The sequence below is a fragment of the Nerophis ophidion genome, linkage group LG05 (genome assembly GCF_033978795.1).
Source record: "Nerophis ophidion isolate RoL-2023_Sa linkage group LG05, RoL_Noph_v1.0, whole genome shotgun sequence".
In the NCBI taxonomy this organism is placed as follows: Eukaryota; Metazoa; Chordata; class Actinopteri; order Syngnathiformes; family Syngnathidae; genus Nerophis; species Nerophis ophidion.
Genome location: NC_084615.1, coordinates 42,694,778 through 42,716,642, shown reverse-complemented (window position 1 = coordinate 42,716,642; position 21,865 = coordinate 42,694,778). Strand labels below are relative to the sequence as shown.

Sequence of the window (21,865 nt, the reverse complement as noted above, 5' to 3'; positions counted from 1 at the left end):
TCACGAGATGAGATGAAGATCAGTCCCACTAAAAAATAATTCCACAATATGCTATATGGACGCTCTCATGTCCAGAAAAGTATTTGTACATTAAAGTTAAAGTCCCAACGATAGTACCACACATACACACTAGGTGTGGTAAAATTATCCTCTGCATTTGACCCATCCCCTTGTTCACCCCCTGGGAGGTGAGGGGAGCAGTGAGCAGCAGCAGTACGCTCGGGAATCATTTGGTGATTTAACCCCCCATTCCAACCTTTGATGCTGAGTGCGAAGCTGCCAAGCAGGGCGGTAATAAGTCCCATTTTTACAGTCTTTGGTATGACTCGGCCGGGGTGTTAAACTCTCAACCTTTCAGTCTCAGGGCAGGCATTCTAACCACAAGGCCACTGAGCAGGTGGCCTTGTTTGAAGAACAATAAAATATCTATTTTATAATGATGCTATATTTTAAACATAATCATGTAAATAATTCTACCAATGTTTTTTTAACATAGTCAGGAATTCTCATGGATGCAAAGGATTCTGGGTATTTGTTGTGTTGCGTTTATGTTGTGTTACTGTGAGGATTTTCTCCCGAAATGTGTTTGTCATTCTTCTTTTTTGTGGGTTCACAATGTGGCGCATATTAGTAGGAGTGTTAAAGTTGTTTATATGACAACCGTCAGTGTACTCTGTGTCACCCAGTATGCCTTGCAATCGCATACATGTGCCGATAGAAGCAGCGAAATGCATGTGTCTGGTCGGCACGCAAATAGCATTCCGTGAATGGCGGGCGTGATGACGTTCCAGAGGACGCAAATAGCATTCCGTGAATGCCGGGCGCGATGACGTTCAAGAGGACGATAAGAGTAATATCATCATGGCACGCCCTTAATATTGTAGTCTGAGTGAAAATTGGAGAACGTTGACTCTGGGTGATGTCCCCCGCAACAATCTGGGGGGTCGGCGATTGTGCAGCTCAGCCGCATCAGAGTTGCCAAAGAGCCGCAGGTTGCCGACCCCTGTCCTAAGGGATCCCGAGGCGTTCCCAGGCCGTGTCCTGGGCCTTCCCCTGTGGTCTCCTACTGGTCGGACGTGCCCTAAACATTTCCCTAGGGAGGCGTTCGGGTGGCATCCTGACCAGATACCCGAACCACCTCATCTGGCTCCTCTCGATGTGAAGGAGCTGCGGCTTTACTCTGAGCTTCTCCTGGATGACAGAGCGTCTCACCCTATCTCTAAGGGGGAGCACCGCCACCCTACGGAGGAAACTCTTGTCAGTCGCTTGTACTCGTGATCCTGTCCTTTTGGTCATAACCCAAAGCTCATGACCAGAGGTGAGAATAGAGATGGATCGACCAGTAAATTGTGAGCTTTAACTTCCGGCTCACCACGACGGACCGATAGAGTGTCCGCATTACTAAAGACGCCGCACCGATCCGCCTGTCGACCTCATTATTCACTCTTCCCTCACTCGTGAACAAGACCTCAGAGTACTTGAACTCCTCCACCCTTATCTGGGCGAGAACCATGGACTTGGACTTGGAGGTGCTGATTCTCATTCCAGTCGTTTCACACTTATCATTTTATAACTATTGTATTCAGGCATGTCATTTTTCCGTCTAAAGTCGGAATTCTGTCTTTTTTAATCTCGGGGGGAAAAAGTGTCGACCAATCAACTACGGCGTAATATAATATTACGATGTAGTTGATTGGTCGATGTGTTCCTTGTGACCCATCAGGACATCTGTTATGAATGATGACGTCATCACCGCCATTTTCCAAATGTAAACGATGTCGGTTCTCGAGAGTAAGGACGCTTCACGAGTAAAAGAAATTGATAAACATGTCAAAAATAATTTTGATGGGACTGGATGGAAAGGGAAATCACTGATACTGTTGGGAAGAAGGAAGTTACAACTTTGTTCGGCGATTTTATTTGGAAAATCGATCGTCCCGTAAAAGTTTTGTGCAGGTGGTGTCATGATAATATTGACTATGGATCACGAGGTTTCAAGGCTTTGGAAGTACATGCGAAACGCCAAAAACATATGAAACAACTTGAAGCAAGGAAAACTAACTCTTCACTAGCTGGTACTTTTGGATGTCGACCGAAAGTGAACAAACCTTACGGACTTCATCATTTGTTTACATCGACAACTGCCGTAGACATCGAGAGGAAAGATCCACCCAAACAACCCACTTGCTTAAAATGGCGGCGCGCATGGACGCGACGTTTCAGGCTCTCCCCTTAGGTGCATTGTTTTTATTGTTTTTATATAGTTTATTACTAGCCCAGTCAGCAACTTGCTGGGCGAAGGTTATGTACAGCCGAAACGATTTGTTGGAGATTGGATTGCGGTCTGAGCAGACTATTTCGGTGGATTTTACAAGCCGACACAACATCCCAGAGGAGTTAGCACGTAGCCCTGGAGCTCCATGGCTACTGTGCCCGGCGAGGAGGAGGCGGAGGCGAAGACGCCGTGGCCGAAGGGGCGGCGTGTTAGCCAGACTAAAAATGAACCCAAACAGACCACCGATACCAAGTCTATTCCTGGCTAATGCGAGGTCGCTCGCTCCTCATGGTGAAGAGGACAAGATGGACGAGGTGAGGCTCCGTGTAGCACAAAACACTGTGATGGACAGCTGCGCCCTATTGTTTACGGAAACCTGGCTAACGTCCTCAATACCCGACGCTAGCATGGAGCTAACCGGTCACACAGCACACAGACAGGACAGAAACGCAGTGTCTTCCGGCAAGCGGCGTGGGGGTGGACTGCTAACCTACCTAAACAACAAGTGGACTTCTGATTCAAAGGTAGTTAACAGCCACTGTTCCCAAGATCTGGAATATTTTACAGTTAAATGCCGACCCTTCCATCTAGCCAGGGAGCACTCTGCTGTCCTGATCACAAACGTGTATATAGCTCCCGATGCTAACGCTAGCACGGCGCTAGCTCTGTTGCACGATACAATCAGTGCACAACAGAACAAATATCCCGACGGCATCCACATCATAGCGGGGGACTTTAATCATGTCGACCTGAAAAAAGTGCTCCCCAAACTTCACCAGCATGTGAAGTGTGCTACGAGGGGAGCTAACACACTGGACAAAGTCTATTCCAACATAAAAAAAGGATATAGAGCCAAACAACTTCCCCAATTAGGCAAGTCTGACCACATATCCCTGCTCCTTTTGCCAGCTTACACACCAATAAGAAAAAGTGCTCCTATCACAACCAAAACGGTCAAAACATGGCCGGAGGGAGCCATGGAACAGCTGCAGGACTGCTTTGATACAACAGACTGGTCAGTTTTTGAAAACCCAGACTTGGAGCAGTACACAGAAGCAGTCCTGGGGTACATCAAACAATGCATAGACACTGTCACAGTGGACAAGCGCATCCGAGTCTACCCCAACAGGAAGCCCTGGATGACAAAAACAGTCCAGGGCCTACTCAAAGAGAGAGACAGTGCCTTCAAAGCGCAGGACCTGGCACTCTACAGTGCTGCCAGAGCCAATCTGAAGAGAGGCATCAGAGAGGCAAAAGCTGAACATAGGAGGAAAATGGAAGCCCACCTGCAGAGCAACAACACCAAGGAGGTATGGAAAGGAATAAAAGACATGACCAACTTCAGACCCAGTAACCCTTCGGCTGACGACGACGCCTCTCGAGCGGGGGAGTTAAACAGCTTCTTCGCCCGATTTGAGAGAAAAACACCTGCAGCCGTCACAACACCCCCACCCAACACCCACAGCAGCTACACCCTCACACTGGAGGAGCATGAGGTGAGACGCACGCTGAAGGCAGTGAACCCGAGGAAGGCTACGGGCCCAGATGGAGTCCCGGGACAGGTACTAAGAGACTGTGCAGACCAGCTGGCCGGAGTATTTACGAAGATCTTCACCCAGTCCCTCTCCCAGGCCGTCATCCCATCATGCCTGAAGACTTCCACAATAATCCCGGTGCCGAAGAAGAACTCTGTCAGATGTCGGAATGACTACCGTCCAGTAGCACTTACACCTATAGCTATGAAGTGCTTCGAGAAGCTGGTACGGACCCATATCACCTCAGTCCTCCCTCCCGAGCTCGACCCACACCAGTTTGCCTACAGAGCCAACAGGTCCACAGAGGACGCCATCGCCACAGCCCTACACTCCTCCCTGGGTCACCTGGAGACGGGGGGAAGCTACGTGCGGCTGCTTTTTGTGGATTATAGCTCGGCATTTAACACCATTATTCCTGATAGACTGGTGTCCAAACTGTCAGACCTGGGTCTCTCGAACTCCATCTGCATGTGGATTAAGGACTTCTTATCCAACCGCCCCCAGAGGGTGCAGTTGGGTCGCCAAATGTCATCAAGCCTGCACCTCAGTACCGGCTCTCCACAAGGCTGCGTGCTGAGCCCCCTTCTCTACTCCATCTACACATACGACTGCACACCTGCCCACTCCAGCAACTCCATCATCAAATTTGCGGATGACACCACCGTAGTGGGGCTCATCTCGGAGGGAGACGAGGCTGCATATCGGGATGAGGTGGAGAAGCTGTCGGATTGGTGCAAAGTCAACAACCTGGCCCTGAACACCTCCAAGACCAAGGAGCTGGTCATAGACTTCAGGAGGAAAAAAACGGACATCCTGCCCCTGATCATCAGTGGTGACTGTGTGGAGAGGGTCTCCGACTTCCGCTCCCTGGGAGTCCACCTGGCCAACGACCTATCCTGGAGCACCAACACCACGGCTACCATCAAGAAGGCACACCAGAGACTGCACTTCCTGAGAATACTCAGGAACAACCACCTCTCACAGGAACTGCTGGTGTCCTTCTACCGGTGCTCCATTGAGAGCATCCTGACCTACTGCATCTGCGTGTGGTTCAGCAGCTGCACGGCCGCAGAGAGAACGGCGCTCCAGAGAGTCATAAAGACCGCCCAGAAGTTAATCGGATGCCCCCTCCCCTCCCTGGCTGACCTGTACAGCTCCCGCTGTCTCAGGAAAGCACAGAGCATCCTGAAAGACCCATTCCACCCCGGGCACAGCCACCTGGAACTGCTACCCTCAGGCAGACGCTACAGGGTGCTAAAAGCGAGCACCAATAGACTAAAAAATGGCTTTTACCCAAGTGCCATAGTAGCACTAAACAGGCACTGAGTGTCCATATGTCCATCATGTCCTCATGTGTAATGTTTAAATGTTTTTCTATTTTTTTGGACTACAATGTGAAATAATGTTTTATGTATGTGTGTATATGTATTCATATGCATGCAGATATGCATCTGTGTGGATACATATACATATACATATATACATCTGTCATCTCTATCTTTTTTTTTTAATTTTTTTTTTTTTTATTTATTTATTTATTTATTTTTTTTTTAATTTATACTACCATGTTGTATATGCACCTTAGGAGGAGCTGCTCCAATTTCGTTGTTCTTTGAACCTGTTCATTGCAATAATGACAATAAAACTCTATTCTATTCACTTCAGTTGCAGACAGGGTACTTAATAATGAGGTAAGCTAAAAAATATTTGCTTGCGAAATACGCATATTTGTTTTAAATATTAACCAATTATTGCTTTGCGAAATATAAATGGCTTTTTCTAAAAATAAAAAGCCATGTGAAAATGTATACTGAAAGTACAGTAATTCAAAGAGACGCATTATTGATTCCAGTTAACAATTTATTTGAAATAAATTTGCATATAATACTAGAGGCAGAAGTTGGCAGTGAAATCCAAAAAAGAAGCTACAAAAGCAGAGACCAAAAGGAAAATGCAGGCTGCTCAGAATTTTGCAAGGAAAGCTCATGTTAGGGCTCTCCGAGCGAGTAAATGTGTGAAGTGAACTGAAGTAATGTGGTAATACTGTAAATAAACTGTAGATAATAACACTGATCAATGTGACACCTGTGGATGTGAAATGAACACAAGATGTAAATATTAGTGACTAAATACTGTTGGGACTGAACCATATACAGTGATTCATTAGGATAATTGGGGTATGTATGTTTTATTAATGATGTTTTCATGTCTTTAAACACTAAAATATTTTCTTCAAATGGTGCTGTCTTTGTTAATTTTAGCATGTTAAATTGGTGAAAAACCAGGAGCTTCGGGGGGCGTTGCCCCCATTGTCCCGCCACCAGGGCACCGCCCTGGACCTGGCTGGGGGCCTTCGACACCCAGACCCCCGGAAATGTTTTCAGTCTTTTTCATTGTGGTCAAATCACATGCCTGTGTATTTTAAATATATGTAATATGTTTTTAGAAAAGAGTATATATTTAATACCAAACCTGCAAGACAGTGCAAGACACCTTTTCTCCTCCAAACATATTGCTGGGTACTGTGGCCAAACAGCGCAATTTTTGTTTCATCTGACCACAGAACTTTCCTCCAGAAAGTCTTATATTTGTCCATGTGATGTCAGATGAAACAAAAAATGAGCTGTTTGGCCACAATACCCAGCAATATGTTTGGAGGAGAAAAGGTGAGGCCTTTAATCCCAGTAACACCATCCCTACTGTCAAGCATGGTGGTGGTAGTATTATGCTCTGGGCCTGTTTTGCTGCCAATGGAGCTGATGCATTACAGACAGTAAATGGGAGAATGAAAAAGGAGGATTACCTCCAAATTCTTCAGGACAACATAAAATCATCAGCCTGGAGGTTGGGTGTTGGGCGGAGTTGGGTGTTCCAACAGGACAATGACGCCAAAAAACGTCAAAAGTGGTAAAGGAATGGGTAAATCAGGCTAGAATTAAGGTTTTAGAATGGCCCTCCCAAAGTCCTAAATTAAATGTGTGAACAATGCTGAAGAAACAAGTCCATGTCAGAAAACCAACACATTTAACTGAACTGCAGCAATTTTTGTCAAGAGGAGTGCTCAAAATTTCAACCCGAAGCTTGTGGATGGCTACCAAAAGCGCCTTATTGCAGTGAAACTTGCCAAGGGACATGTAAACAATAATTAACATTGCTGTATGTATACTTTTGACCCAGCAGATTTGGTCACATTTTCAGTACATCCGGGACATGCGCTTTGCTGATGATGCCACCGTCATTTCGCACACTGAACCAGAACTCCAGTGCCTTATGGACAGATTTTCCCTGGCCCGCAAAGACTTTGGGCTTTCCATCAGCCTAAACAAGACCAATGTGCTGAGTCAGGAAGTGGACACTCCACCAGCCATCACAATTGATAAGCACCAACTCAAAATAGTACACCAATTTACTTACCTGGGATCCACCATCAGTGACAATCTGTCCCTTGATGGTGAGATCAACAAACGTATCGGCAAAGCTGCCACAACCCTTGGGCGCCTCACAACCCGCGTCTGGGAGAACCGGAAGCTGACAACTCCTACCAAGATGGCAGTTTACAACGCCTGCATTGTCAGCACTCTTCTCTACGGCAGCGAAACATGGACAACATACTCCAAACAGGAGCGCAAACTGAACACCTTCCACATGTGCTGCCTTCGCCGCATCCTCGGCATCCATTGGGGAGACAAGGTGACGAATGCCCAAGTCCTCCAACGCGCTGGTCTTCCTACCATGTTCACGCTGCTCAGACAACGCAGGCTGCGTTGGCTCGGCCACGTGTGCCGTATGGAGGATGGACGTATCCCAAAGGACATCCTGTATGGCGAACTTGCCTCTGGCAAGAGATCTGTTGGCCGGCCGAAACTGCGCTTCAAAGATATCTGCAAGCGGGACATGAAAGCCCTGGACATAAACACTGAACATTGGGAAGATGTAGCGGCTGACCGCAGCAAATGGCGCAGTGTCCTTCACAAACAGCTGAAGACTGGCGAGGAAAAGATCCATGCCACAGCCAATGAAAAAAGAACCAAGCGGAAGACAAGCACTCCTGCAGTTGCGCCTTCCAGCTACATCTGCAGTAAATGCGGCCGTGTTTGCCTCTCCCACATCGGACTCATCAGCCACAGCAGGCGTTGTCGCTGAGTTTAAACTTGACCTCTGGACTGGCGCAGTATCCATAGTCGTTACGACTGACGGAGGCCTTTGATGTATACTTTTGACCCAGCAGATTTGGTCACATTTTCAGTACACCCATAATAAATTCATTAAAGAACCAAACTTCATGAATGTTTTGTGACCAACAAGTATGTGCTCCAAATACTCTATCACAAATAAATAAGAGTTTTAGAAATGATTGGAAACTCAAGACAGCCATGACATTATGTCCTTTACAAGTGTATGTAAACTTTTGACCGCGACAGTAGGTGACTCCTATTAACTGCAATGTTTTATCATATTTAAAATCCTAAAAAAAAAGATGTGTTCTTGTCTCTCATAATGATTATGAATGATAGGCAACATTAAAAAAAGTGTGGTTCCCCTTTTAGTAGTTTGCTACGTAAACTAAGCTGCATCCATGCTGGCATTGAAACAGGAGTTGAAAAAAAAAAGACAAACTAATATATTATCCCCCCACAGGTATGACACCATCACCAACCAGTGGGAGACGGTGTCGCCGCTGCCCAAGCCGGTGCACTCGGCGGCGGCCACGGTCTGTGGCGGCAAGGTGTACGTGTTTGGCGGCGTCAACGAGGCGGGCCGCTCAGCGGGGGTGCTGCAGTCCTACGTGCCGCAGACTAACACCTGGAGCTTCATAGAGTCACCCATGATAGGTGAGTGGCGGACACACAAAGATGCGTACGTTGTTTTCCAACAAGTGTTTTTGTGTTCACGTAGGACATCTTTAAACAAAGTTACGTCCACTACAGTGGACATTTGTGGGGTGAGGGTTTGTACTTCTCAAATGTGCAAGTGCGACAAAACAAATAGAGGATGTGAAGTTGTGCACAATTATTAGTAACACTTCTCCACAGGGAAACTGTACCAAAGATGTTTGTTTTTTTTGCGAGGTCCCGTCAACACACAACACTCATTACTGTGTGCTCGACACCCGGGGCCAAACAATAACATCAATCACTACTTTCTGCCTGTGGTGGATGGAGCCTCAGTGGGCTGCATGGAGGAACCAGCAGGTGACTTTAACTTCATCGCCGCAGCAAAGGGAGCCTTTTGGTTTTTTTTGCTAAAACAACACAAATATTATCAAAACATCACCTTTGTCAGCTGTGAGATGGTTGTCTGATTCTACTGAAATTATATTCTAGATCAGGGGTCACCAACGCGGTGCCCACGGGCACCAGGTAGCCCGTAAGGACCAGATGAGTAGCCCGCTGGCCTGTTCTAAAAATAGCTCAAATAGCAGCACTTACCAGTGAGCTGCCTCTATTTTTTTTTTTTTTTATTTACTAGCAAGCTGGTCTCATTTTGCTCGACATTTTTAATTCCAAGAGAGATAAAACTCAAATAGAATTTGAAAATCCAAGAAAATATTTTAAAGACTTGGTCTTTACTTGTTTAAATAAATTCATTAATTTTTTACTTTGCTTCTTATAACTTTCAGAAAGACAATTTTAGAGAAAAAATACAACCTTAAAAATGATTTTAGAATTTTTCAACACGTATAACTTTTTACCTTTTAAATTCCTTCCTCTTCTTTCCTGACAATTTAAATCAATGTTCAAGTAAAAATTTTTTTTCTATTGTAAAGAATAATAAATACATTTTAATTTAATTCTTCATTTTTGCTTGTTTTTTTGACGAAGAATATTTGTAAAATATTTCTTCAAACTTATGATGATTAAAATTCAAAAACATTATTCTGGCAAATCTAGAAAATCTATAGAATTAAATTAAAATCTTATTTCAAAGTCTTTTGAATTTTTTTTTTTTTTGTTCTGGAAAATCTAGAAGAAATAATAAAATTAATCTTACTCAGGAAAAATTACTAATGATGTTCCATAAATTCTTTTTTTTAATTTTTTTTCAAAAAAGATTCGAATTAGCTAGTTTTTCTCTTCTTTTTTTCGGTTGAATTTTGAATTTTAAAGAGAGGAAATTGAAGATAAACTATGTTTCAAAACTTAATTTTCATTACTTTCGTGTTTTCTCCTCTTTTAAACCGTTCAATTAAGTGTTTTTTTTTTCCATCATTTATTCTCTCCAAAAAACCTTCCGTAGAAGGAAAAAAAATATACGACGGAATGACAGACAGAAACACCCATTTTAAAAAAAATATTTATCTGTTTCTATATATATATTTATTGTGAGAAATCATTAAGATGATCAGTGGTTCCACAAAGATAAATATAACTAATTATTAATAATAACATAGAGTTAAAGGTAAATTGAGCAAATTGGCTATTTCTGGCAATTTATTTAAGTGTGTATCAAACTGGTAGCCCTTCGCATTAATCAGTACCCAAGACGTAGCTCTTGGTTTCGAAAAGGTTGGTGACCCCTGTTCTAGATCTTGATGAATTATAATGTGCTGTGATGACTTTTTAAAGATTTACTAACTAAGGGTGCTCCGAGCCGATATTAATATCAGCAAAAGAAGCATGTATCAAATGATATCGACTTGCATGTAAAATCTCCAATACAAGCAGTCCTGCAGCGTGTTTACTTGTGCAAAGCTGGACAGCCACTTAACATCTAAAGGTCCTCCATCAAGCACACAAGGTTGGTCTTTTCCTGGGTATTAGTCAAGTCATTTACAAAAGGTAAACATAGGCTATAGGCTATTTGAAGCTAGCAGCTACACAGCAGCTAAGCACGCAATAACACACTAGCTAGACATATGTAATAAGTGTCCTAAATTGAACAATAATGCAATATAAAACATGTTTGTCAATATAAACAAGTATCGAAGTGCAAAACCAGTGAATTTGGCACGTTGGGTAAATGGTAATAAAAAAACAGAATACAATGATTTGCAAATCTTTTTCAACCTTCAATCTTTAGTGTAGGGCTGTAGTGCAACTGTGCATCATACTGTCAATTAACATAGCCTACTGTCCATCAACAACATCAGAAATACATTCATGCAATACAACATTGTAAATAAACATAAATGAACTGTAATAATCTTTTCCCCAACTTGTGTTTGAATCACAAACAATTTTTCCCTTCATCTACTTCTTTCTATTGCTGCTTTTGTACTGTAAATATGTTTGTCACTAATACTCAAATACAAGCAGATTAGTGTCCACTGGTTGTTCCTATTTGAAAGAGCCAAACACATGCCTCCGCCGGTCTGTAACAGAAATGAACTGCTGGCAGATTTCTCTCAGGTCAGTATTGTCCAGTTTTCCCTGATGGACATGGTATTCAGTCTTACTTGTGTCATGGTGGTTCTAAGTCATGTTTTAAGTCTCCTTAAAAATGATAATCTATTGAGGTTTTATTGTATTTCCACCACAAAGTTTTGTTAATTGGTATTTTCAAACCATTGCTCACTTCTACACAAATACATGAAACAAAAAAATAATTAAAAAAATCACAGCGTAGGCCATCACTCCGCCTCAGGCACGTATGACTGGTATGAATGGAAGTTGTTGTCATGTATCCATGACAACGGACTGTTGCAGTCCGTAGTAAAAGACAGCTGATGTTTTTAAGATGTTAAAAAACGGACTAAAGTAGTTGAATTCACATGTTTAAGGTTAACTTTCACCTCCGGGGAGGGTTAACAATGGCAGAGGGGACTAACATTGACTGTCACCTGAAGAAAAGCGGAGGAAAAGACGAGATGCAGTGCTAATTTGGAGCTAACGTCTGGATAGGTTGGACTATTTTTTCCACAGTGAGGCTATTTTATTGGATAGTATGTATTTCTGGTTGATTAAAACTACATTAAATTGATTGAGTATTCCTATTTCATATTGCCTTTATTGGTAACAGTTTTATAAAAGCAATATATCACTCCAGTCCATGGTATATGCTCATTATAGCACTCTAAGGGGCGTGACTGGAGTGATATATTGTTTAATTATTCAATATTGTTGAGCCTCTACACACCCTTGAAGTAACTTACAGTTTGACTCCTAAATAAGTCTCTTATATCCAGTTTTCTTTTAATTGACATCCTTCAAAACCTACAGCACACACGCACGCAAACAGACACAAACACAATGTAAATCACAGCACTGATATTAAAATCCATCTAGCTACCGTGTGCCAGGAACAACAAATGCCGAACATGTTGACAAATTACACTGACAGTTACACCCCCTCTTGTCCAGTCGCTAGCAACTAGCATGTAGGCTAGCTTTTACAAGCAGGAGTGACAGCGGGGACAGCCAATCACACGTAAGTTAGCATGAAACTGTCAACCAATAAGGGAGCGATATTTAGGTTGGAAGCGGGACTTCTAGCAGAGACCGACATTTAACCCTTTCTGTGCCATAATCATTGACTAAACATTACGGGCAGCGCTTGTATTGATAGTGACTACACAGTAGCGGCTGGATATTGGTAGGGACGTGTCCCTAGCGTCCCTACCCAATTCTACGCCCTTGGGAACACCCCACAGGTAAACAGGCTAATTGGGACCAGGGGGGTATAAAAGCAGCTTCCATGAAATTCTCCGCCATTCACAAACAAGGAAGGGCGAGGGTCACTACTTTGTGGACAAATGTCAAAGTTAAGGTTAAAGTACCAATGATTGTCACACACACACTAGGTGTGGTGAAATTTGTCCTCTGCATTTGTGTGAGCAAATTGTTCAGGAACAACATTTCTCTTTCAACATTTCATGAGCTATTGCAAGGAATTTAGGGATTTCCCCATTTACAGTCCATAATATCATCAAAAGGTTCAGAGAATGTGGAGAAATCACTGCATGTAAGCAGCAAGGCCAAACACCGACGTGACCTTCAATCTTTCAGGCGGTACTTCATCAAAAACTGATGTTGTGTAAAGGATATCACCACATGGGCTCAGGACCACTTCAGAAAACCACTGTCAGTAACTGCAGTTCCTCGCTACATCTGTCAGTACAACAGCGTGGCTTCTTAGTAAAAGAGTGCAGGTACTAGACTGGCCTGCCTGTAGTCCAGACCTATCTCCCATTGAAAATGTGTGGCGCATTATGAAGCGTAAAATACGACAACGGAGACCCCAGACTGTTGAACAACTTAAGCTGTACATCAAGCAAGAATGGGAAAGAATTCCACCTAAAAAACTTCAACAACGTTTAGTGAGTGTTGTTAAAAGGAAAGGCCATGTAACACAGTGGTAACAATGCCCCTGTGACAACTTTTTTGCAATGTGTTGCTGCCATTAAAATTCTAAGTCAATGATTATTTGGAAAGAAAAACTAAGTTTCTCAGTTTGAACATTAAATATCTTGTCTTGGCAGTATATTCAATGGAATATAAGTTGAAAAGGATTTGCAAATTATTGTATTCTGTTTTTATTTACGGATTACACAACGTGCCAACTTCACTGGTTTTGGGTCGTGTATTATGGTTACGGATACATTACATCATTATATACAAACCCCGTTTCCATATGAGTTTGGAAATTGTGTTAGATGTAAATATAAACGGAATACAATGATTTGCAAATCCTTTTCAACCCATATTCAGTTGAATGCACTACAAAGACAAGATATTTGATGTTAAAACTCATAAACTGTATTTTTTTTGGCAAAAATAATTAACTTAGAATTTCATGGCTGCAACACGTGCCAAAGTAGTTGGGAAAGGGCATGTTCACAACTGTGTTACATCACCTTTTCTTTTAACAACACTCAATAAACGTTTGGGAACTGAGGAATCTAATTGTTGAAGCTTTGAAAGTGGAATTCTTTCCCATTCTTGTTTTATGTAGAGCTTTAGTCGTTCAACAGTGCGGGGTCTCCGCTGTCCTATTTTACGCTTCATAATGCGCCACACATTTTCGATGGGAGACAGGTCTGGACTGCAGGCGGGCCAGGAAAGTACCCGCACTCTTTTACTACGAAGCCACGCTGTTGTAACACGTGGCTTGGCATTGTCTTGCTGAAATAAGCAGGGGCGTCCATGATGACATTGCTTGGATGACAACATATGTTGCTCCAAAACCTGTATGGACCATTCAGCATTAATGGTGCCTTCACAGATGTGTAAGTTACCTATGCCTTGGGCACTAATACACCCCCATACCACCACAGACGCTGGCTTTTGAACATTGCGCCTATAACAATCCGGATGATTATTTTCCTCTTTGTTCCGGAGGAACAAAGAGGAAACAGTTTCCAAATATAATTTGATATGTGGACTCGTCAGACCAAAGAACACTTTTCCACTTTTCATCAGTCCATCTTAGATGAGCTCGGGCCCAGCGAAGCCAGCGGCGTTCCTTGGTGTTGTTGATAAATGGGGTTTGCTCTGCATAGCAGAGTTTTAACTTGCACTTATAGATGTACCAACCAACTGTAGTTACTGACAGTGGTTTTATGAAGTGTTCCTGAGCCCTTGTGGAGATATCCTTTACACACTGATGTCTGTTTTTGATGCAGTACCGCCTGAGGGATCAAAGGTCCGTAATATCATCGCATACGTGCAGTTATTTCCCCAGATTCTCTGAACCTTTTTTATGATTTTACGGACCGTGGATGGTAAAATCCCTAAATTCCTTGCAATAGCTCGTTGAGAAATGTTGTTCTAAAACTGTTCGACAATTTGCTTACAAATTGGTGACCCTCGCCCCATCCTTGTTTGTGAATGACTTAACATTTCATGGAAGCTGCTTTTATACCCAATCATGGCACCCACCTGTTCCCAATTAGCCTGCACACTTTTGGGATGTTCCAAATAAGTGTTTGATGAGTATTTATCAACTTTATCAGTATTTATTGCCACCTTTCCCAACTTCTTTGTCACGTGTTGCTGGCATCAAATTCTAAAGTTAATGATTGTTTGCAAAAAAAAAATGTTTATCAGTTTGAACATCAAATATGTTGTCTTTGTTGCATATTCAATTGAATATGGGTTGAAAAGGATTTGCAAATCATTGTATTCCGTTTATATTTACATCCAACACAATTTCCCAACTCATATGGAAACAGGGTTTGTACATTACATCATTACAGTTACAGATAGAAAAGGTGGAGGTGTATCAGAAATGATCCAGTGACAAAACTCATGTCTGCACTCTTCGATGTTACGTTGCTGTCCGTGATATACAGTATGTCAACTAGTATGTTGGACAAGTGCAGTGACAGTGTGGATGTAAAAAGTGGATAAAGTAAAAAATAGTGACCGGCATTGACAAAACACAGCTCATTAGCATTAAAGCTACAGACACACAAATAGGTGTGTTGTCAGTCGTGATTACTAAAAACACTTTACACTGTATCACACTTCCAATACACTATTGTGTACCTCTGACGTCTCCATTCACGCTAACAGTTGTACACTTGAACAAAACACTGTCTTGTGCAACAAAAGCTCACAATTTCAACACACACATCTCCAAGTGTTGGCATTTAGAGAGACAGCTGCACTGACCTTTATGCCGACGAGCAACCACGTTTCATAAATACTTTACAGCAAGCGAGGGAGGGAAGGGGTGAGAGGGGGATGGGTGGTCAGCATACAGATGTAAGCAACAAACACACACACACACACACACACAGGAGATTGATGACTGTAGAGTAGTATTTTTGTTTGCCGTTTCTTGTTCAAGCTGCGAAATATCACAAGATGAGGGTTTGTAGGCCCTGCAACACGCACACACACTTTGGAAAGGTGTGTGCGGAAAGGAGGCCCGTAATCCAACCATTACTACTAGCCATAATTATTACTGCACATTGGAACATACTTGTTATATAATTCATGTCTACCTCTGCCTGGCGGGTGTGTATGTCGGATACTACTACTCTCCTGTTAATACCGTGTGCGTGTGTGTGTTTGAACGTTACATAACTAGTATAGCCTCGCTCACATCTGCCTGAGCAGTAGCCAATTACAGTAAGGGGTTAGGCCACATTATTAGGTACACCCCTCCCGCAGAATTGAACTTTGTTGTATTTTTGTCAGGCGTGTTCTGGGATGTTGTCTTGTACAGTGGGGCAAAAAGTATTTAGTCAGCCACCGATTGTGCAAGTTCTCCCACTTAAAATGATGACAGAGGTCTGTAATTTTCATCATAGGTACACTTCAACTGTGAGAGACAGAATGTGAAAAAAAATCCAGGAATTCACATTGTAGGAATTTTAAAGAATATATTTTTGTAAATTGTGGTGGAAAATAAGTATTTTGTCAACTATTCAAAGCTCTCACTGATGGAAGGAGGTTTTGGCCCAAAATCACACAATAAAAGGCCCCATTCATTCTTTCCTTAACACGGATCAATTGTCCTGTCCCCTTAGCAGAAAAACAGGCCCAAAGCATAATGATTCCACCCCCATGCTTCACAGTAGGTTTGGTGTTCTTGAGATGCAACTCAGTATTCTTCTTCCTCCAAAGGCACTGAAAATTGGGAGTCTTCACGAAAAATCGAGGTTATAGAAGTATGATGCTGTAAAGCGGCATTCATATAAAACTCGCGGGCCGCACCAACATTAAATTTTCATATTAAGGTGCGGGCGGGCCACAAAATTACGTCTCGCGGTCTGCAATTGGCTCGCGGGCCACAAAATAACGTCTTGCGGTCTGCAATTGGCCCGCGGGCCGCGTGTTTGAGACCCCTGATCTTGATCTTGAATCAAGCTTGAGTTTGTAAATCTGGCTAATATTTGTTGACGTAAAAGCAGATGTGACAGAACCTATTACATACTGTACTATATTAAACTACTGTATATTTTATACACTGTAACAAAATACTGTATATATTATATACTGTACTGTAATAAAATACTGTATATATTATATACTGTACTGTAATAAAATATTGTATATATTATATACTGTACTGTAATCGAATACTGTATATATGTACTTTACTATATTAAACTACTGTATGTATTATATACTGTACTGTAATCAAATACAGTATATATTATATACTGTACTATTATAAACTACTGTAAATATGTACTGTGCTAGATTAAACTGCTGTACATACTACTGTATATATTATGTACTGTACTATATTAAACTATTGTATATATTTTATACTGTACTGTAATAAAATATAGTATATATTATATACTGTACTATAATTAACTACTGTGTATATTATGTACTGTACTAGATTAAACTACTGCATATACTATATACTACTGTATATATTATGTACTGTACTGTAAAAAATTAAACTACTGCTTATATTATTGTACTGTACTATATTAGACTACTGTATATATGACATACTGTAATGTAATACAACTCTTTCAAACTAATGTATATATTATATACTGTACCATTTATAAAGTACTGTATATATTATATACTGTACATTATTAAACTACTGCATATATTATGTACTGTACTATATTAAACTACGGTAACTAGTATTTACTGTACTATATAAACTACTGTGTGTATTATATACTACCCTATATATTACGTACTGTACTATATTAAACTACTGTATAATGTAGTATAATAAACTACTGTATTATTTACTATACTGTATTAAACTACTATATATACTTTATACTATACTACATGAAACCACTGTATATATTTATTCTATACTGTAATATAATAAACTACTGTATTATATAGTGTACAGTATTTAACTACTGTATATACCACAGACTATGAGGAAAAAACAGTGGGGACATGTTGTTAGTTGTTACACATAAGCATTCAAACATCCATCCGTCCATCCATTTTCCTACCGCTTGTCCCATTCGGGGTCGCGGGGGGTGCTGGAGTCTATCTCAGCTGCATTCGGGCGGTACACCTTGGACAAGTCACCACCTCATCACAGGGCCAACAGAGATAGACAACATTCACACTCACCTTCCATGGTGTAAAATATGCACATGCAGTCAATAAGTACTCATTGTTGTTCACGCCATGTTGGCGTGTGTGTGCTTCACTTGGTGTCCGACAACAACAAGAAGGAGGGAGAGGGTTTGAGAATGTGTGGAAAATCCAACATGAAAAAGTAGTTGTGTGTGTGAGAGAGCATCACAGACACACAAAAGTAAGACTGCTGCTGGCTTGTCTCCAGATAACAAACACGCACCAGCAGTGAGTCTCAATGGTCTGGTGTACATCCTGGGAGGAGCCTACGCCAGGGCCACCACCATCTATGACCCCGACAAAGGAAACATCAAGGCGGGGCCCAACATGAACCATTCCAGACAGTACTGCAGGTAACACACTTTATCAACACATTCAATGTTCTTTTTTAATAATGACATGTCAGAGCTGCAGTGTGGGTCATGATTTAAGAAAGAATGGATTTGTAAGTATTCTTTAGCATTTATATAATATGTGGCGTTATATTTGTAATTAATAGTTTTGTATTTTGTCAACTTTTCATTTATTGGATTTTACTTTTTTGTTATATTTTTCCATTTAAAGGGGGGTGCATTAGGGGGTGGCGGGGGGGGGGGGGGGGGGGGATTTTGCCAATGGTTCACAATCATTATGAGACACAAGAAAACCAAATATATTTTTCTTTTTTTTTTTTGCATTTGAACATGTAAAAATCAGCTTTTGGATGGCTAGCAATGTAGCTAATCGGAGCATTTAATTCTACCTTAAAATCACTTTATAAATACATTCAAAAACGTCAACAACACTTCATTTACATTCCGTAACCTGTATACCGCATTTTTCGGAGTATAAGTCGCACCTGCCAAAAATGAATAATAAAGAAGGGAAAAAAACATATATAAGTCGCACTGGAGTATAAGTCGCATTTTGTGGGGAAATTTATTTGATAAAACCCAACACCAAGAATAGACATTTGAAAGGCTATTTAAAAGAAATAAAGAATAGTGAACAGGCTGAATAAGTGTATGTTATATGACGCATAAATAACCAACTGAGAAGGTGCCTGGTATGTTAACGTAACATATTATGGTAAGAGTCATTCAAATAACTATAACATATAGAACATGCTATACGTTTACCAAACAATCTGTCACTCCTAATCGATAAATCCGATGAAATCTTATACAGTGGGGCAAAAAAAGTATTTAGTCAGCCACCAATTGTGCAAGTTCTCCCATTTAAAATGATGACAGAGGTCTGTAATTTTCATCATAGGTACACTTCAACTGTGAGGGACAGAATGTGAAAAAAAAAATCCAGGAATTCACATTGTAGGAATTTTAAAGAATTTATTCGGAAATTATGGTGGAAAATAAGTATTTGGTCAACCATTCAAAGCTCTCACTGATGGAAGGAGGTTTTGGCTCAAAATCTCACGATACATGGCCCCATTCATTCTTTCCTTAACACGGATCAATCGTCCGGTACCCTTAGCAGAAAAACAGCCCCAAAGCATGATGTTTCCACCCCCATGCTTTACAGTAGGTGAGGTGTTCTTGGGATGCAACTCATTATTCTTCTTCCTCCAAACACGACGAGTTGAGTTTATATCAAAATGGATACATGGATGATACAGCAGAGGATTGAGAGAACGTCATGTGGTCAGATGAAACCAAAACAGAACTTTTTGGTATAAACTTAACTCGTCGTGTTTGGAGGAAGAAGAATACTGAGTTGCATCCCAAGAACACCATACCTACTGTGAAGCATGGGGGTGGAAACATCATGCTTCGGGGCTGTTTTTCTGCTAAGGGGACCGGACGATTGATCCGTGTTAAGGAAAGAATGAATGGGGCCATGTATCGTGAGATTTTGAGCCAAAACCTCCTTCCATCAGTGAGAGCTTTGAATGGTTGACCAAATACTTATTTTCCACCATAATTTACAAATAAATTCTTTAAAATCCCTACAATGTGAATTCCTGGATTTTTTTTTCACATTCTGTCTCTCACAGTTGAAGTGTACCTATGATGAAAATTACAGACCTCTGTCATCATTTTAAAAGGGGGGGACTTGCACAATCGGTGGCTGACTAAATACTTTTTTGCCCCACTGTACGTCTAGTCTCTTAAGTAAATGAGCTAAATAATATTAATTGATATTTTACGGTAACGTGTTAATAATTTCACACATAGGTCGCTCCTGAGTATAAGTCGCACCCCCGGCCAAAATATGAAAAACTGCAACTTATAGTCCGAAAATAACGGTAATAACCAAGCTGTAGCGACATTGTTATTATAAGAGTGAACACTGAAGAACTATTTTTCTAGTGTACTAACACATTGGCGTGCTTTGGCATTAGCCGTAAAAGCTAACTACAGCAAGAGCTAAGCTCGCTTCTACGTCAACTATGATAGAACACCAATCTGTACTGAGTGAAACACATGAACAATCATATTCCAGTATCTGTAAAGTATTAGCTCACATTTCTTGTTTTGTTTGTACACAGCGAGTCAGACAGAGTGTGTACTGTAGTTGTAACAACGTGCGTGATGTGCTGCGTCTATCATGATCAATTTTGAAAAATGGCTCGCTCGATGGACAGTTGGTCCAGCTTGCCGGGCATGTTTTTTCCAGCTTATTTTGGGTAAGCACTCCAATTATATCAAAATAGCTTGTCTCCAAATTCCACATTTACAGGTCTCTGTCACACCGACATCACTCTCTTGGCTTCTGTTTCACCTTCTCTTTGTGCTCGCTTTTGTAAGCAGCAGTTCATCCTCTGTATATTCAGGTTAAAAAATATAAGGTTGTGAATCCTCATTTGTCCAAAAATAGTCGTCTTCGCTGTCTGTTACCAAGTTTGCCATGATTACAACAGTGTTCCCAACTTTGAGACTTATCGCTAAATGTGGTGACTTTCCAGTCCTCTCAGCTACTTTTTTGGTCAACAGCTACATGCGACAAATCTAGCTACTTTTTCCAGCGTAATTGGAGATTTTTTTTGAGTCTTGGAGACTGAGGTAAAAGCCTCATCAACAAGCAGGGACAGGTGCTGCCGGTCAGCTGGTGCTGCGAGCAGAGCGGAGATCCTCACAGGGAGGGAACTGCACATGCGCAAATCATTTGTCGTCTGGACTTTTATGGTTTGTTCCATTTGTAGAGGAGAGTCAGAATTTCCGTGTTCCTAAACAGAAGTTCCGACTGGAATTTTAAATGCAAAAGTTTCTTTACTGTCACACTTAATTAAATACATCACCTAATTTGATTTGCCTACTGTACACAGTTGAAAACTTACTCACCTCCTTATGTGTGTGTCTGTGACAAAAGTTGAACATGTCGCTAGCTCCTCATGTCAGGTCAGAGAGGAGACCCACATGCCTCCAGGCTGCAAATGAAATGCACATGTGCAAAGCTGCCACCGGGCTTAAAGAGCTAGGTGTAAAAATGTCTTCACTATCATGTCGAGCTAATATAAAATCACTGCAACGTCCCAATTCCATCGTTCATGTTAATGAGCCAGTCATTAGATATGGTTCGTTAGTTGATATCACAACCCTCCATTCTTTTCATCAAATTTATTACTTTTAACTTTTCTCAATGCAGAACAAAATTGATTAAAAAAAGAACCAAGAAACAAAAGAAGAAAGGTAATCTGCAGTTTTAATCATAATTATATATATTTTTTTCAACTCACTTTTGTAGCTTCTACAGCAGGAGTCCGGAACTTTTTTGGCTGAGAAAGCCATGAAAGCCAAATTTTTTCAAATGTATTTCCGTGAGAGCCATATGATATTTTTTTAACACTAAATACAACTAAATGCGGTTAAGCAAGACCAACATTTTTAGAGTATAATAAGTGTCTTATTATTTTTAATGACATTGTTATTCTAAAGCTAACCAATAATAAATTAAATACTTCTTACCTTTGATCCGACGTCTTGAACAGGTGCGGTAGAAAACGGATGGATGGATTAAAATGCATGAGAATGTTTTATTTTTTGAACGTTATTTTTAACACTGTGATTACTAGTGTAATTATTCATTAATTATTGTGTTAAGCAATGTCAGCTAAGATTTATCCGAGAGCCAGATGCAGTCATCAAGAGAGCCAC

General features: G+C 41.2%; 1 protein-coding gene across 4 annotated transcripts in view; it reads left to right on the top strand.

The window, feature by feature from the left end:
* The window catches only part of LOC133553138 (kelch-like protein 29), a 600,020-nt gene that overhangs the window by 570,898 nt on the left and 7,257 nt on the right, over positions 1-21,865 (top strand). For all 4 annotated transcript variants that reach the window (XM_061901009.1, XM_061901008.1, XM_061901007.1 and 1 more), the window contains 2 exons: positions 8,449-8,642; positions 17,980-18,124. In XM_061901009.1, the coding sequence (XP_061756993.1) occupies positions 8,449-8,642; positions 17,980-18,124 (339 nt within the window). The remainder of the gene's footprint in view (positions 1-8,448; positions 8,643-17,979; positions 18,125-21,865) is intronic.